This window comes from Calidris pugnax, unplaced genomic scaffold, assembly GCF_001431845.1.
Source record: "Calidris pugnax isolate Ruff unplaced genomic scaffold, ASM143184v1 scaffold10, whole genome shotgun sequence".
In the NCBI taxonomy this organism is placed as follows: Eukaryota; Metazoa; Chordata; class Aves; order Charadriiformes; family Scolopacidae; genus Calidris; species Calidris pugnax.
The window spans coordinates 3,776,386-3,795,130 of NW_015090795.1; the positions used below are offsets into that span (position 1 = coordinate 3,776,386).

The 18,745-nt window shown below is 49.2% G+C and overlaps 1 protein-coding gene across 1 annotated transcript in view; it reads right to left on the reverse strand.

Moving 5' to 3' along the window:
- Positions 1-18,745, reverse strand: part of FERMT2 (fermitin family member 2) — a 55,373-nt gene that overhangs the window by 18,448 nt on the left and 18,180 nt on the right. Inside the window, exons 3-4 of the mRNA XM_014936776.1 lie at positions 16,926-17,159; positions 2,500-2,634 (exon numbers count right to left, since the gene is read on the reverse strand). Coding sequence (XP_014792262.1) covers positions 2,500-2,634; positions 16,926-17,159 — 369 coding nt within the window. The remainder of the gene's footprint in view (positions 1-2,499; positions 2,635-16,925; positions 17,160-18,745) is intronic.

Genomic DNA, 18,745 nt, shown 5'->3' on the forward strand with positions numbered 1-18,745 from the left:
ACAGATAGCTGCGGCGATGAAACCTGCAGCAAGCCATCTCATTCACAAGGAAAGCAAAACCAGCTTCAAAGTGACTCGCTGAAAGACCAATAAATAATTCAAATTAAAAAATATCTTTTGCATACATTTCCCCCAAAGGGTGCCAAGTACTTCCTATTCATCTAACAGAGATGGTCTCTGTGAATGCTGACTTCTGGAAAGGCTAATTATGGACTTCCAAGATGAAAATGAAAATTGAATGGAGCCTTGCCCAATGCAGGGAAAACTCTCTGAGCCAGGACACTCCCACAAGTATTTTCAAGTAACTTAGAGGAGAAAAAGTGAGACTGAAGCAAAAGACGGATTGTTTTTCCATTGCTACAGACCCGTGCTGATGGTTTGCTGCAGAGCCTGTGATGCACTTCCCTTTGGCATGGCAGCTCCACAGCATCATCACCCTCGTGTGCTGTGTGGCCAAAACCTTTCTCCTCGCAAGCCTAGGGCCACCAGCACTTCAACCACACTGTGTGACCTTCACAGAATCATGGAATGGTTTGGGTTTGCAAGCCTAAGGCCACCAGCACTTTAACCACACTGCGTGACCTTCACAGAATCGTGGAATGGTTTGGGTTGGAAGGGACCTTAAAGATCATTGAGCTCCAACCCCCCTGCCCTGGGCAGGGACACCTCCCACCACACCAGGTTGCTCCAAGCCCCCTCCAACCTGGCCTTGAACCCCTCCAGGGATGGGGCAGCCACAGCTTCTCTGGGCAACCTGGGCCAGGCTCTCACCACCCTCACACCAAAGAATTTCTTCCTGAGATCTCATCTAAATTTCCCCTCTTACAATTTAAAACTGTTACCCCTCAGTCCCATTGCTCCACTCCCTCGTAAAGAGTCCCTCCCTTCACTTGGACTTCAGTTAATTTAAGCCAATTAATACCGGTTTACTGAATTCTAAGATTTATTTTTCTTTTTATCGTTAAAGCTTCCCTGCTTCCTGCTCATGGCTGGATATAAAACCAAGAGCTCTGGCAGCCAGACGCATCTCGCTCGCCCAGCAGCGTCTCTGCGGCTTTTTCCATGAGTCCGTTCGGGCTAAAGTGCTCCCACTTGACAGACTTTATGGATTCAGCTCCTGCCTTTCACCTTCAAACACCAAACTTCCAGCAGCTGCTGAGGGGAGCTGAAAAGCCCACACCCCTCTGCTTGCAAACACCTCCCTGCATCCATTTGCTGCCTGGGGCAGGAGATGTTACTCCACCGGAGATGTTACTCCATCAGCAACGTTACTCCCTGAGCAGTTCTCCAAGTAGGGTTCTGCTGAGCTTCTGTAAGCCAGACTGGCTAACTAACCCCTGTCCCGAAATAAAAAGTGGGTTTTTTTAAAGCATTAAAATCTATAGCTACGCCCTTAACATAAGGAAACACTAATGCAATTAAAAAATACTAGTTTTGCTGGGCTATAATGAACATGGAGGAGAACGGTGGTACTGCCTCAAAACACACCTGGAATTTGACATTAGGAACCATTTTTCACAGAATCACAGAATCTTCTAGGTTGGAAGGGACCTTAAAGATCATCTTGTCCAACCGTCAACCTAACTCTGACAAAAATAGACACCCACACAACAAACAAGGAGCATCACCATCACTAAACCATACCTCCCAGCACTACATCAACCCGTCTTTTGAACACCTCCAGGGATGGTGCCTCAACCACCTCCCTGGGCAGCCCATTCCAATGGCTGAGAACCCTTTCAGTGAAAAATGTTTTCCTAATATCCAGCCTGAACCTCCCCTGGCGCAACTTGAGGCCATTTCTTCTCGTCCTGTCGCCTGTGACTTGAGAAAAGAGACCGACCCCCACCTCTCTACACCCTCCTTTCAGGGAGTTGGAGAGAGCAATAAGGTCTCCCCTCAGCCTCCTCTTCTCCAGGCTGAACACCCCCAGCTCCCTCAGCCTCTCCTCATAAGACTTGTGCTCCAGACCTTTCACCATCTTTGTTGCCCTTCTCTGGACCCGATCCAGCCCCTCGATGTCTTTTTTATGGTAGGGGGCCCAAAACTGGACACAGTACTTGAGGTGGGGCCTCACCAGTGCCCAGTACAGGGGGATGATCACCTCTCGGGCCCTACTCCCCACGCTGTTCCTGATACAGGCCAGGATGCTGGTGGCCTTCTTGGCTCCTTTCTTAATAGGGTTAAGAAAACCTTCCAGTAACACAAGCTGGGTGTTAAATTGGTCGCACTTGGTTTCTCTTTTGTTTTATGAAGTCTGGTGTTGTCCTGCCTCCCCCCCTAACCCCGTGTGCGTGACAGCTTCAGGCATGCATCCGTGCCACCACCACCCAGTGCTGCAGCCCGGCGTGACCTGTGGAATTTATTTGGGGTCTGTTTCTCGCCCAGACCTTAAGGAATTAGGTCAGATGGATCCCACTATGTCGTTTCCCCCACCTCTAATTTTATGATCCGACCCCTTGCCTCCAAGCCCATCGGCACAAAGCGAGCCCAGCTCACCAGACCCTGGTGTGATCAGAGGACCCTCCAGCTCGAAGGCGTCGTCTTCACATTGATCATCCAACTTCTTCTTTTTTTTCTTCGACGGGTCTCGGGGTTTCCTCAAAAGGGAGAGCTCTTCTGGATGCCTGATGTCTGGGGAGAAAACAGACCATTTTTACTAAGGCAAGATGGAAAAAAAGGTGGGGGGGAAACCGAATATCCTTCCTTTAGGAACAACATCCAGCAACGCGCAGTTGCAGTGTCTCCTTTGGCTGATTTTCCTGCTTTGTGATGGTTAAAAAATCAAGTTGAGAGCATTTTCCCAGCAAGCCCTGTCTTTGGCTGGAGAGATAACACAGCATTTGGGTAAAACATAGAATTTCCCAGGCACAGGCACTCAAATGGAAACACAAGCTCTGCCAGACCCTGCCACAGAGCTTAGCACCATTCCCCCCGTTATCATAAATATAAATATAAATATAAATATAAATATATTTACATTAATCAGCACATAAACCCCTACTTAGGCACCCAGGTCACAGCCCAGGTACTCTCACTTCCATGGGAGCAATCCAAGATTCAAGACATTTATTTCCACACCAGGCTGGAAATTTTAGTGTATTAATCAGCACATAAAACCCTACTTAGGCACCCAGGTCACAGCCCAGGTACTCTCACTTCCACAAGAGCAATCCAAGACTCAAGACATTTATTTCCACACCAGACTGGAAAGTTTAGAGCCTGTATTTAAAGCACCCACTTTTTCAAGAGATCTTGGCCAAAGTGCTTCCTTTTCGCAGCAAATCTCTCCCACTTCCCTGCCCAGAACCAGCCAGAATAAGTTTAAAACCATGTTATTTAAAATAAGGAGCATCACAGTGTGTGTTTTTAAGGCATGGCAGTATGGGGAAGAGGGGGGGGCTGATGGAAATTTGGGATGCCCTAAGGAAAGCAGCCCCCGGTCTGGTCCACATGGACACCCGGAGCTGTAGCTGCCAGGGAGACTGGGAGATGGAGCTGGTTGCATCGTGGCCAGGCTGGTATTTTCCCACCAAGAGGAACGCTGAGCAAGACAATAAGTCATTATTCTAACGAGGAGAGGTTACAGGGTTCATATCTCACGCTGGGTATGCCCCCCCCTTCCCAGCACAGCCTCCGCGCTGGCAGCAGCAGAGATTGCTGTACGCTCCCAGCCACCAGAATATCATTAATACAATTAAAAACTGGAATTTTGGTCCCCAGTATGTGACTCAACGGGACAGATCTGCCCCAATTCCTGCTCCCCCCACCCAACGCCAGCATCCTTCCTTACCAATTAACCAGAAGTGCTTTTCCACATTTGTCAGGGGATGGCTGCTGTCACAACCAGCCTATTCCAAAAAATTGCTTTTTTATTAAAAAAAAAAAAAATAAATTAAAGCACAGTTCCCTGACAGTTCACATCCCTGGGCTTTTTCCTGTTTGCAGACACAGCTGAGCATGGGGCTGTCCCCTCCCGAGCACATTCCAAAAATTGCTTTTTTTTTTTTTTAAAAAAAAATAAAATTATTAAAGCACAGCTTCCCTGACAGTTCACATCCCTGGGCTTTTTTCCTGTTTGCAAACACAGTTGAGCATCGGGCTGTCCCCTCCCAAGCAGGACAGTGTGACAGCCCCCCTGCCATGCTATTTTAAATACCAACCTGCGCTTTTCTCCTTTTTTCTGCTATTTTAAATAACAGCCTGTGTACTCATCCCTCTCCAACCCCACCATGTCTGTGTCACGTGTGGGGGGATTTGATTTTAGGTGCCCTCCAGGGATGGATCCATCCAGCCTTGGCGTTCCCAAATGGGGAGGTTGGGCAGATTTCTTTGGGCAAATTTTTTAAGGTTGGGAACCTCTGGATTTAAGTATTTCTCACACCGTGGGTCTCCCATCCAAAACCATCATTGGCATAGTTTTAATTTAAGCTTTATTTTTACTTATGAATTTATGTATATATTTTTTTTGGTATATTATCTATTTTTCTATATAAGCTTTATTTCATTTAAGCTTTAATTTAACACTGATTTATTAATACTACGTACTTATCATCATGCTAAACTCTGTCCCTGAACCCACCAACCAACAGTTAAGTTTCACCACGCGACTTTTTTGACCATTTCTAGCAATAAATACCTACTGTATGAACCCAGGCAGGCTATTCCCATTCCCATTTATCCCAGCCAGCTTACCTCACGGCGGAAAAATCTGCTGGGACAACCAGGGTGACGCGCGAGGGACGACGCGGAGCACGGCCCTAAAATGAGGAGTTCCCCTGGTATTTTGTTAGCAAGGTTTATACTCTGGTGTTTATTTATGGTGCATTAGCAACTGATACAGCCTCTCAGCTGAAACCATTCAGAGAGGCCAAGAGAAGGGCTCCTGGCCAAGCTCGGGCTCCTGAAAGCGATCTGTTGGAGGCGGCCCAAAGCTTGACCATCTGATTTCAAAAGCAACTTTTTATAGTCCTTCAGTTGTTCGTGACACTACCGTCAGATTACAAAGGATATGGGCAAAGTTTTTGGCGGCAAAAATGGTGCAGGGCTGCAGGGCATGGCAAAGGCTGGAGCATCCCTGCGACGCCAGAGGAGCCCTGGGATGCTGGAGCATCCCCACTCCCCATCAGCTGAGCATGTTTCCCATTGATAAGCTGCAAATTCCTCCCAAACATCGTTCTGCTGGATACATTGGCTCCCCAGTTGCAGAAGGACAGGGAACTGCTGGAGAGGGGACAGCAGAGGGCTACAAAGATGATGAGGGGCCTGAAGCATCTCTTATGAGGAAAGGCTGAGGGACTTGCATCTTCTCTGTCCAGAGAAGAGAAAGCTGAGGGGGGATCTGATCAAGCCTTATAAATACTTAAAGGATGGGTGTCAGGAGGATGGGGCCAGTGATGCCCAGGGACAGGACAAGAGGAAATGGGCACAAACTTGACCATAAGAAGTTCCACCTAAACATGTGGACGAATTTCTTTCCTGTGAGGGTGGCAGAGCCCTGGAAGAGGCTGCCCAGGGAGGTGGTGGAGTCTCCTTCTCTGGAGACATTCAAACCCCACCTGGACACATTCCTGTGCAACCTGCTCTGGGTGGACCTGCTTTGGCAGGGACATTGGACTAGATGATCTCCAGAGGTCCCTTCCAACCACATAGCATTCCGGGATTCTGTGACACACCATCGTCTCTGAGACTACAAACCCACTGGACCCAACTGAGGGGTGTGGGGGAAATTCAAAATAGAGCTCAACGTGGTAAAAAGCAAAGAAGCAGCAAGACAGAGACGTTGGTTTCATTTCCCACCCCAGAATAAAGAGAAAAAGCCAGAAGCCACTTTGCATGCTTCAATCTTTCAGTAAAAGGCTGGTGGAAAAAATATTTGCCGCTGCTTATGATTAATAAGTGTACAAAGGGTCCTAAAGCGTGTTTCAAACAGAGGGTGGCTTGGCAAAGCTGGTGTTTAGTTACTGTAGATAAAGCAGAGCCTGTCCCAGGGTGTAAGGATTGCAGATGGTAGGGCTCCAGTTAACTGGAAACTGGGACAAGGAACTGCTCCAGAGCCCCAGCCCCTCTCTTCTGGCCATAAGAGCAAGAGAAAGCTTCTTAAAGTATCCAAATGGTGCAAAAAAATTACAGAATCCCGGAATGATATGTGGTTGGAAGGGACCTCTGGAGATCATCTAGTCCAACCCCCTGCTAGAGCAGGTCCACCCAGAGCAGGTTGCACAGGAACATGTCCAGGCAGGGTTTGAATGTCTCCAGAGAAGGAGACTCCACCACCTCCCTGGGCAGCCTCTGCCAGAGCTCTGCCACCCTCACAGGAAAGAAGTTCCTCCTCATGTTGAGGTGGAACTTCTTACATTCAAGTTTGTGCCCATTTCCTCTTGTCCTGTCCCTGGGCACCACTGAAAAAAGACCGGCCCCATCCTCCTGACACCCAGACTTTAAGTATTTACAGGCATTGATCAGATGTCCCCTCAGTCTTCTCCAGACTAAAAAGACCCAAGTCCCTCAGCCTTTCAAGCCCTTGATATAGGTCTGGGCTTTGTAAAAAGTCCCACTGCACCTGGAGGAGCCCATTTGCTGGAGCTGATCACCTGGGGTAAAACATCTCCCCAGGGTTTGACTTCAATTCCAAATTACCCCTCGAAACCCTCCGTTAACTATCTCATCCATGTTTTCCAGCTGAAGTCAAGCTGCTCCTGCCAAAGGTCACTTGGGAGGAAAAAGGGGTCAGTGAAATGTGGGTGGACCAGGAGGAGTCACCTTCTGGACAAGCCTGATGTGTTGACTCTCCAGTTGATGCACTGATGGGGGCTGTGTTTGCTTTAAGAGACTCCTTGTCTGTACACAGGAGACAGATGGCACTGGCAACGTCTACTAGAAATTACTGTAAATGATCCTTTTAGCATTTTATTTCCATTTATTGTGTAAGCGAGTGGAAACGCAGCTACCCAGCCTCTTGCTAAGCGTCCCTGGCGGCAGCCACCAGCAGAAACCATCTGCGACAACGCGTGGTGTGCTCCATATGGGAGGGAGAGCACCAACCAAAAACTGGTCTAAAACCACTTTTCAGCTGGATCCGACTGGGAACCCTTCGTATTTTGACATCTCCTACAGCCCACACTGGACCAGCTGGGCCCTAACATTGATGCAGCTCCGCATCCCAGCAGAAGGGCCTCATCCCACCCAGAGAAGCTGTGGCTGCTCCATCCCTGGAGGGGTTCAAGGCCAGGTTGAACAGGTCTTTGAGCAACCTGATCTAGCGGTAGGTGTCCCTGCCCAGGGCAGGGGGCTGGAACTCAATGATTTTTAAGGTCCCTTCCAACTCAAATCATTCAGTGATTTTATCAAGCAAAGGAACTCCCCTGTGGCAAGAGGAGCAAATGCATTTCATAGGCAGCATTTCAAAAATGTGACCAGGAAGGTGGCTTTCAACCTCCCAGAAAAGTTTTTCCAACTGTTGGATGATTTTGCTCCCTACAGCATCTCCTTTTTCCTCTCCCTGCAAAAGCCTCCTTGTACTTCTGCCGTGTCCTGCTGAAGACAAACCCTTGGCCTTTTTCCCCCTGTGTAACCCTTCATTTCTCCTCCAGCCCCTGCACAGCTTGCCCAGCCCCAGCTCTGCCCATTTATCCCTGGCCAGAGACAAACAGGGATGAAACCCTCCTCCTTCACAGGACACAGTACCAACTCCACCCAGAAAAACAGTTTTAAATAAAAATATCCACCCTTCCACGGTGTAAAATTCACAGTTTACACCCTTTCGTATTGAATCCACCAAGAAAATCTTGCAGCTGATGCATCTTTAACCACCAAGGCTAAAGGAAGGGAAAAAAATTGTGGTCAGAGATGGGACCAAAATCCACATATCTCAGCGTGGAAGAAGGGGTGATTTGGGTGCTTTGTCCCCATCCAAGATGCAGGGTCCCCAGATGCCACCAAGCAGCACCCCAAGGGGTCGGGGTGTCAACCTTGGTGCTCTGAGGGATGGGCTCTTGCTCCCAGGAGAAATCAGATCCGTGGTTTTCCTGCATCACCTACAGACACAACACGGCACCATCGACTGAGCGGGCACCAACTTCCCCAACATTTAAAATTATGGGAAAAACACACTAGTTTCAATATTCAGGTTCGATATTTTAATTTTTCTTATATATCGAACCTGAATATCCAAAGAAGCTCTTAGTATCCATTTTTTCCACCTGATTTCTGTCTCCCTTTAAAGGCCAGAGAGCTGGATCGCCTGGTGAGTCCTTGAAGCATAAAAACTCCATAATTTTACATGTAGCACAGACAGCATTTAGGAGAAATCCTCTCTTTAATGCTGATCCAGCTGCCCTCCATTAGGGAATGTGTTTTGAAGTGGAATATTTCTGCACTGGATCACCCCTGTCTCGAAGGAATGACTCATAAAAATTACAGCCTTTGCGCATTGACATGACGATTCTTAGAAAAATGAGACCTCAAACCTCATTTCTCACCCATTTCAGGCTTTAAAAAAAAAAAAAAAACCAAAAAACTATTTTTCTTTGGATTGAGTGAATTCTGGAGATTGTGTTTCCTGAATTTACGGAATTCCTCACTTTACAGAATGAAGTATCCGACTTCTCTTCAACATAAATTCACCTGAGATAAAGTTATGCAAAACAAACCAGAGGCAAAAAAGGAGTAATATTTAAAAATACTTATGTAACTTTTGAAGAGCCTGGAGATAAGACCGTGGTTGTACCGGACGCTGGGCAGTATCTGATGGCAGAGCTGGCCCTCACCCCCTTAGCACAGTTTACTAGGTTTATACCCCCGCCTACATTCAGAACATTTTATTATGGGTTCTTCAGCTGCCTGGTTGCTTAAATATTTGTTTGGGTACAAGCCAAATTCTCCACTAGCCACCCCAGGCCATGCAGCTCTGCCCAGGACATCCTGCAAAGCCTCCTGAGATGCCCAACGGGCGCAGACCAAACCAGGGCTGACCTAGGCAGGGGCTTTGCCAGAGCATTCCCAAATTCAGCGTGGAAAACCCAAGTGCCCGTTGACTTATTGACTTGCCACCGCAGTAGCCACCCGCAAAACCACCCGAAAACCCAGATCAATGGGGTTTGTAGCAGCACAACTGCTGCTCACAAGTGCCACCTGTGAGTGGTACCCAGAGCCGGGAGGGACCCAGGAGGAGGAAGAGGAGGAAGAGGAAGAGGCAGCCAGCGGCGATGGAGCCAAGGCGTTATTGCAAGGCTAATAAAAAGGGCTGTTGGAGAGAAAGAGTCAACAAACGCTGAATGTTTGGATGGTTTTTTTTCCACAACTGGGACGAAATCCCCAGACTCCCGTTATCCGGATGCCTCTCAGAGCACAGACAGCCCTTCCAGCCTTGCCCCTGAAGCGTCTGAACTGCAGCTGAAGCCAAATCAAACTCAATTAAATTAGGCACCACAAACAAGAGGAAAAAAAATCCACTTATACTGTCTGCATCGGACCATAAAGAGCAATCAGAGTAATCTTAAGGAAGGAGGTGGCATTGTGTTTGCCAGCATCTCCTAATGTCTTCAGGATGAAAGTCTATTTAAAGGGTCTCTTGTCAACAGCGGAGTAAGGATGAAAAAATCCACTGACTCACGCGGTGACATACAACCTGACGCTACTCAACAGGCAGAACAGGGACCGGGGTGGGGAAGGGGGGCGGGGAGAGAAAGGGGAATCTTTTTTTGCCTTTTTTTTTTCTCCATTTCAGTCACTTTGTAATTAAATCTCGTTATTTCCCTTACAGACCAGTTTCTGGTGTTTGTCTGGATGCTACGCCACAGCTGCAGACGAATATAAGGCAGGCAAGAAAAGAGGAAAAGACCGAAATGAAGAAGTTGGCAGCGGTACGCACTTGGGCCTCGCAATTTAAAAAGCTGAGTACATTGCAATTTGGCCGACTCTCTAAATGGTAAGATTTCCTTCCCCACCCATCCCCTAGACATATTTAGAAATAGCTGTGCTACTGCCAAACCTCTCTGCTCGCGGCAGCAAAAGGCAGCAAAGCCCTTCCTCGGCGTTTCACCGCGTCCGTCTCCTTCCCGGGACAAGAACACCACCCCCAGGCATCCTCACGGGGCTGCTCAGCATCCAGAGGCTGTAGCAGAAGATGGTGGTTGTCATCCCCCAAAACCCCTCCCAGACACTCACACGCACCCACCAGGACCTCGTTTCAAGCCCCACTATTTTAGGAAAAACGCTGCTTTGTTTTCCAGCGGAGCACAAAGGAAGAAAACAGGATTTAAACAGGTTTGCAATGGGGAAGGATTAACTCCAGGCAGATTTGCAACTGGGCTGGGGCTGCAGCTCCACGTGCTAATGGGCACGGGCAGAGCCCTGAGAACGCTGAGCATCTTGGAGTACCAAAGGGTTTCAGTTTTGCAAAAGAAAAAAATAATAAATAAAATTAAAAAAATACAGTGGCTTTTTATAGAAGTTTTTTTGGCAACGGAGGGCGTGGAAATATTACAAATACTTCAGAAGTCAGAGGACGTTCTGTACTGGAGCGGAGACCATTTATAAAGAAAGAAAAAAAAAAAAAAGGTAGGGTTCATATTCGGTGTCTAGACTGCTGGATGGTGTCGCCTTGCTCGGGCTGGGCTTGTGTCACACTGCTCCCAAATGCCACCGTCACCTCAGGTTGCTGGAGGCAGAAACAAGGACAACTGGCTGTCACCTTCCCATCTGTCACATGGCCTCGGGCACCTCGTGGTTTCTGGGGGAACCCATCCCTCCTCCCTCAGCCTCACAGCTCCCAGGATGGGACCACCCTTACCCTACGCAAGAGGGGTCCCAATTTCCTGGTGTCCCTTGCTCTCCCAGTGAGCTGGGGACCGGAGCGAGACGGGATGCGGGCATGGAAACTGTCCCTGCCCCACACAGGATGCTCCCCAGACTTCGTCTTCCAAAACAGGTGATTAATTCACACAAAGTTCTTTGAGGGTTCTGAGGCAGGAGCTGGGTGTGATGTCCTACCAGCCTCTGGGGAAAAAAAGAAAAGACCTGACGGGAATTTATTCCTCTTGCACAGCCTCAGGGCGGGTAAGGGAGGGTGCAGTCATGAGTTTTGGAGAGCTTCCTCCCAGAGCTGCCTCCTCCCAGCTCCAGCACCACAGAGAATCACAGAATGGTTCAAGTTGGAAGGGACTTTAAAAATCACCAAGTTCCAGCCCCCTGCCCTGGGCAGGGACACCTCCCACCACACCAGGTTGCTCCAAGCCCCCTCCAGCCTGGCCTTGAACCCCTCCAGGGATGGGGCAGCCACAGCTTCTCGGGGCAACCTGGGCCAGGATCTCCCCACCCTCACAGGCAACAATTTCTTCCTGAGATCTCATCTCTATCTCCCCTCTTTCAGTGTCAAACCCTTCCCCCTCATCCTATGGCTCCCCTCCCTGATCCAGAGTCCCTCCCCATCTCTCCTGGAGCCCCCTGAGGGACTGGAAGGGGCTCTAAGGTCCTTCTCGAGGCTGAACAACCCCAACAGCTCCCACCAGCATCAACTGGAATGATCCTTGCTTCTCTGCTCAGGCTGGAGGACAGCACAGGTCCCAAATCTTCACAGCCAGAAGAGGAGAAGGATGGGAAGCTTTTACCCCATCCCAGCATCTCCCCTTGCTCTGGGGCTCTGCAGCACACGCCGTTTCCCCAGGAGAAGCAGCATCACTGGGGCAGGAAACGCCAAGGCATGGGAAAAATCCTTCACACTTCCATCTCACTGTTTGCTTTTCCTCTCCCACGTGCCCACACAGCAGCAGCAGATCCTGCCCGGAGTCCCTCACTGCTCCCAGGACACATGGAAAAAACATACAGGCAGCAGCAGGAGGAAAGGGGATGGCGTGAGGAAGCAGCTTCAGGGCATCAGCAGATGCAAGGCATCCGCTCTCCTGGAATCAAATGAAGCTGTTGTGGAGAAAAAGAGGATTTTTCCACATCGTAGGAAGACGGGTTTTTGTGGGAGCTCTTGCAATGAAACCATTGTGGAGGAAAAGAAGATTTTTCTGCTCATTGTTATGTAGGATGATGGTTTAAGCAGGAGCTTTGCAATGGAGCCACATCTCCTATCTCCCCAAATCTTTCCATTGAGGACATTCCCACCCACCCCAAAGTGTTGACTGCAGCCCCCCCTGCTTTCCATTGAGAATATTTCCACCCACCCCAAAGTGTTGACTGCAGCCCCACCAAATTCCATTTGTGCATTTGATGGGCTGTCTGCTGGGCAGAAATATCTCCCAGCAGGAAAAGGAGACGAGGGGGACAAGCGGGAGCATCCCATCCCAACCTCCGTGCCCCGCTGCCGGTCAGACAGGCAGCACCAATCCCTGCCGCTGCAAAAAAATAATAAAAAAACCCCATCTTAAGTCAAAGTTTTACTTTCTCTTTCTCTGGTCTTTAATTGCAGATCAAAGCTGGCCCTCCAGGCCAGTGCTGCCTGCCAGCAGCTGCCTCCGGGCAGGCTTCCAGGCCACCCTTCGGGTGAGGGCTGCCCATCCCATCCCATCCACCGCCCGGATCCTCTGCCTCCTCCTGCCGCAGGCAGGGTCAATCCCTGGGGTTAACCCTCCCCGACCGGTTGCTGTGGGAATGGAGGGGCTGAGATCCAGCCCCTGGGAATGAGATGGAGGTTTTTTCCGGCTTCGCACGACCTCCAAGGAAGCCAGGGATGCGGGAGGCTCCAGCCTCTTCCCACAGCCACCTCCAGGCTGCCCCCCCGCCGGGAGCCACGGCCAGAGCTGCCCTTTGCAGTAATTCTGCACAAGAACAGAGGCTTTTCTTTAAAAAGCAACCACCCGCTGCAAAGGTGACACCTCTAGGTACAATTTAAAAGGAATATAGGAAAAGGCACAACCCTAAATAATTCACCCAAGCGCATTCCCACTTGCGTATAGAGGATTTTATAAACACAACCAGCTATAGTCCCAGCAACACAAGGAATTACTTACACTACTCGTTAATCATGCCATATGCTAGAATTACTGAAGCGTGTAATTAAATGCTCTGGGGGGGGCAAAGACAGCAAACAGTTATAGCCAAAATACGAGCAACTCACAAGCAGAGTTCTCTCTGCTGGACATGGGTCCCGGCCACACCAGACCCTAACTTTGGAAATCAAGGGATTTCCAGAGACAAGAGCTATGCTGTTAGAGCAGCGACTACTTCTTTCCTTTCTGCCTTGAAATATCTACTGAGTTTTCCTTGGGGGGATAATTAGCATGATTAATACGGGGTACAAGTTTTCCTGTGCGGAGATGCTGCGGAGGGCAGGAAAAAAGTAACGGAGAAAAACGGGGTAGCGTAAACATTAACCCAGGGGAAAAATAAGAGAAAAAAAGAGGAAAACAGGCTTGGGAAAGTACGGTCTGTGAGTCCCCAAGAGATGGCTGCGTTGGAGAAAAAGGACAATGCATGATCCCCAAGGTGAGATGACCCCACCACTCTACAGCCACCCTAATTTTTGGCAAGCCCCAGCGGGCGCTGAAGTGTGGGGCAGATATTCCCCACGCCTTCCAGGAACGAAACGCCCTGCAGAAAATCAGCGTGACAGCCCCGGGATGGTTTTGCAGGGCACAAAGCCTCTGGGCCGGCCAGCACGTGACCTCCAGGGCTGAGATTAGCTCCTGCCTCCACCAGTGCTCGGCTCCAGGACCCCAACTTGGGGAGGTCTGTGACCCACGGCACAGCACCAAGGTCACACACAGGGGAAGGAAGGACGGACGGCGACTGGGATTTGCGTGGAGCGGTTTGGTGGTTGCCCCAAGCAGCTTTTGGTTCTTATATATCATATATATATATTAAAATAATTAATAATCTCTGTGTCATTCCACTGGGAAGATCTTCCCTGGTCTGCAAAGGTATTTGGGCACCTAAATATAGATACAGTAGGTGTATCTATACAGGTGTTATCTCTCTACAACTACGTGAAAGGACACTGTAGAGAGGTTGGTGCTGGTCTCTTCTCCCAGGTAATTAGTGACAGAACGAGAGGGAATGGCTTCAAGCTCCAACAGGGCAGGTTTAGACTGAACATTAGGAAAGAATTTTTCACCGAAAGAGTGATAGGGCATTGGAACAGGCTGCCCAGGGAGGGGGTGGAGTCACCATCCCTGGCTGTGTTTAAGGGCCGTTTAGATGCAGTGCTAAGGGACATGGTGTAGGGGATGACTTGTAGAGTAGGGGAGATGGTTGGACTCGATGATCCCAAGGGTCTCTTCCAACCTAGACGATTCTATAATTCTATTTGGACACCTATTATATACAGGTGTATATTTAAGAGGTGTATTTGGACCCCATACACACCTATATCCCAATATATATAGGTCCAAATACACCTATTCGCACCTGTTATATACACCAATATATATAGGTCCAAATACACCTATTCTATTTATATTATATAGCTGTCCAAACACCGCTGTGGTCCAGGGAAGAGCTTCCCAGCCCCTCCACCTCCAGCACTGCCACGTCCCCGCATCCTGGTGCCTTCATCCCTTGAGCTGATGCTGAGCTGTCTTCCCTGCTCAACATCTGTCTCCCAAAAAACACAGAGACAAGGGCTAAACAAGATTTCATCGCTCTATTGGGCCATGTAGTTTCCATCCCTCCTCACTGGTTAAACAGTCACTAAAAGGAAAGTGACGTTTCTGGCAAAAATCCCGCTTTCCCCAAAATCTGGAATATTTATTCCAGCAGGTCGGATGCCATAGGAGGAAGTCAGAACCACCCTCGAGAGATGTGTCGTCCCCCCTGCCTGCTGCAAAGAACTCCTACCACAGCTGGGTTGCCACCATCCCAGCGGGCTTTTTCCCCCCCTTCCACATCTTTAAACATTAGCATGGTTCTGCTGGTTTGTTCATAAATACACTGAGAGCCCTGGAGTTGAATAAAGAGCTGCTTCAGGCCCATGTAAGGTTCTGGCTGCTTGACGTCGCCGGCGAAAGATCTCTCTCTCGTTATGTGATTAACTGTATCAGAATTTCCTGACGTGACTCACTGCTAGGAAGACTCATCAGCAACCACGCAGACACCCGGGACCTCTCTGTCTAGCATGGCATTAAAAAAGGCAATGGGAGACAGGGGGAGAAATAACGCTGGCTAAGCCTTTTCTATTTTAAGGAGAAATTGCCCAATATTTATATTTGAAAAAAAAAAAACAAACCACAAAACAACCCAGGAAAGAAATAGCAGAAATTTGTAATCAGCTATATATAATAGCGACCTAACCACGGATGCGCCGTAACACCGCACGTACGGCCCAGCTCTTCCTGCCTCACAAAATAACTGGGTCAGCCAAGAGGAACCCTGGCTGCTTTTGGAGAGCAGAAATAGATTTACTACGGCCGAGGTCGGGTTGCAGGATCCTTTTTGGAGGGGAGCAAGCGGGAAGGACACACGGTACGGAGCCCACATTGAGTTCCTCAGAGCGGAACTGTCATCTCCTGGGGACTAGAGAAAGGAGCACCAGCTTTGGGGAGGAGAAATTTCTGAAGATGGGTAAAAAGCGATGCGCAAAAGCAACAGCCAGTGGGTATCACAGAATCATATGTGGTTGGAAGTGACCTCTAGAGATCATCTAGTCCAACCCCCTGCCAAAGCAGGTCCACCCAGAGCAGGTTGCACAGGAACGTGTCCAGGTGGGGTTTGAATGTCTCCAGAGAAGGAGACTCCACCACCTCTCTGGGCAGCCTCTTCCAGGGCTCTGCCACCCTCACAGGAAAGAAATTCATTCACATGTTTAGGTGGAACTTCTAACATTCAAGTTTGTGCACATTTCCTCTTGTCCTGTCCCTGGGCACCACTGAAAAAAGACTGGCCCCATTCTCCTGACACCCACACTTTAAGGATTTATAGGCATTGATCAGATTCCTCCTCAACCTTCTCCAGACTAAAAAGACCCAAGTCCCTCAGCCTTCATGACAGAGATGCTCCAGGCCCCTCATCATCTCTGTAGCCCTCTGCTGTCCCCTCTCCAGCAGTTCCCTGTCCTTCTGCAACTGGGGAGCCCAGAACTGGTCCCAGTGCTCCAGATGGGGCCTCCCCAGGGCAGAGCAGAGGGGCAGGATGACCTCCCTCCACCTGCTGCTCACACTCTTCTTGATGCCCCCCAGGATGCCAGTGGCCTCTGGGCCACAAGAGCCCATTGCTGGCTCATGGGCATCCTGTTGTCCACCAGGACTCCCAGGTCTTTCTCCTCAGAGCTGCTCTCCAGCAGGTCAGCCCCAACCTGTCCTGGTGCAGGGGGTTATTTCTCCCCAGGTGCAGCACCCTGCACTTGCCTTTGCTAACTGCCTTTGGTACCTGGTAGGAAATAATCCACCCTTTCTACTGAGGCTTCTCCTCAACAAGGGAAAAGAACATGAAGAGGATCTGGGGAGGAAAGAGGGAGGCTCGGTTCCTTCCCTCCACCAGACAGTTTTACAGTGAAACATCATCACTTAATCTCTAATATGATTTTTCCACTGAAAGAGAACCCACGGAGTTGGCAGGTTTCCTATTTCAGGGTTTGTTTTTCATCTACCACATAAATTTGCAGGAAAAAAATATATGACCCAGCACCAGCAGTTTTAACATAAAGCAGGGCTGCTGCCACCTTGCCTAAGACCAAACTGAGAACAGCCTTGCCACGAAAGAGAATTTAGTACAAAAAAAATGTATTTCTTCTCACGTTTGCGATATGATCTGTCCCAGTATTTAAGTATTTACACATAAGACATTAGATTTGCATTGGAAAAACAGCAGATACCCAGGCTGCTTGATGCCCAGGTGACCGCTGGGTGTTCGAAGCTGGAAAATAACGTTAATTTAAGAAGTTTATGAGATGAGGACACATGTGGAAGGACAGGCAGGAGCCAAACCAAACGCTGACCTCCCCACCGGCAGCTGGAAAATGGTGGCTTTTGGCTCTTGCTACTTACTGAAGGTTTTGCAGATGTCAGAGACGGCCTTGAAGACCCTGTCGGAGAAGTTGACTTTCACCTTGACGTACTTCATGTTGGGCAGCTGAAGGCGAAGCAGCTTGTGCTGAGGTGTGAACTGGAGCTTGGCATCAGCCTGTATCCCGTATTTGTCCAACGTCCAGTGCGTTTTAAGGAGCCAGGTTTTCTTCTTTTCCCACCACAGCGCGTGATCCGACCAGTCTTTCTTGACATCTAGAACAAAGAAAGCATTTTACCAGTTAAAGCCGGGACCAGAATTAGCCCTCAAAAGACAAAAGCAGAAGTTTAAATGCGTTTAACTACAAAGTGACTATCGATCCAAAAATGCCGGCAGCCCTTTTCAGACACAAATAATTGCCTGTGCTCAACAGCATCCAGAAGTTACCTTGGAAATAAAAGTAGGAAAGAACCCAAGAGGAATAAGGGTGAGACACGAGGTGTCTGTGGATTTCTCAGCCCAGCAGTGATAAGGCTGGAGCATGAGGCCAAGGGGGTCATGAACCCCCTCACACCTTCCCTGGGAGGGATTTTGCACAGTTTTTTAGCTTAACTGTCAATTCTTGGCTTTCTCCATCCCCACCACGTTGGAAACCTGTGCCACTTGAAGGTGAGCGCAGCCGCCTGGGCACACACAGAAAGCAGAACTAGGTCGTCTGCGAGAAGAATTCAACACTGTGTCTTCTCCAGGGCTTTCAGTTTCTACAGACAAAACTGGAAAATTCCCAAATGAAACTGAAGTTACTTCCCAAAGGAACATCAGCGCAAAACCCAACAGCCACGTCTCCTTCCAGCAGGGGCATAACCATGGACTCTTTGAAGGTCACATCTGAGTTGGGAAGCATTTTGGGAACCAAAGCCTCGTGATAACTCCAAAAGACGGTCACGGTGGACTATTTTCCCTAACACCTGGAATATTTTCTGCTAACACCTGCCCTGCTCTCCCCACAGGCCCCTGCCATTCCTGTGGAGCATCTTCCAGTCCAACAACCACTGACCAGCGTTAACAATGCAATGTCATAGAATCACGGAATGGTTTGGGTTGGAAGGGACCTTAAAGACCATCCAGTTCCAACCCCTGCCCTGGGCAGGGACACCTCCCACCGGACCAAGTTGCTCCAAGCCCCCTCCAACCTGGCCTTGAACCCCTCCAGGGATGGGGCAGCCACAGCTTCTCTGGGCAACCTGGGCCAGGCTCTCACCACCACACAGAAGAAAGGCAAGAAGGGGAGGGTATGATCCAGGCGCTGCAGGTGCATTTAGCAAAGTTCTAATTTGCCTAAACCCTCCATCTCCTCCCCCAAAATATCGACCGAGGGGAGCAGTCAGCATCGACGGCGAGAGCAGTGTGGACAGCCAAAGATCTCGTTTCAAAGGAAAAACCAAACGTTTCCGCAGGATGTCATCTGGGCAAGCACATGAGAACCTCGAGATGCTGCAGGATGTGCCACAGGGACACTTCTGAACTCGATGGTTATCGATAACTTGATAGTTACTACGCGAGAGTTATCAGTAACCTTTGAGCTCATGGACTTTGCATGAGGTTATTTAAATTTTCATAACAAAAAAGGAGCTGGAAAGCAAGGCACTTTGCAGGTTAAGGCACCAGAAATAAAATAATTCCGTTTTCAGCTCCAGATGCTCCTCAGATCTTGGGTTCCCAACATAAAACATCAGTTTAACCCAAATGAAAACTGCCAGCTGGCATTTATTGCAAAAATTCCTTCCTCTGTCCTTGGGCAGCCACGCTCGTGCACCAGCCAGAAAGCCAGGGGCAAACCCAGCAGAGTCCAGGAGCGAAA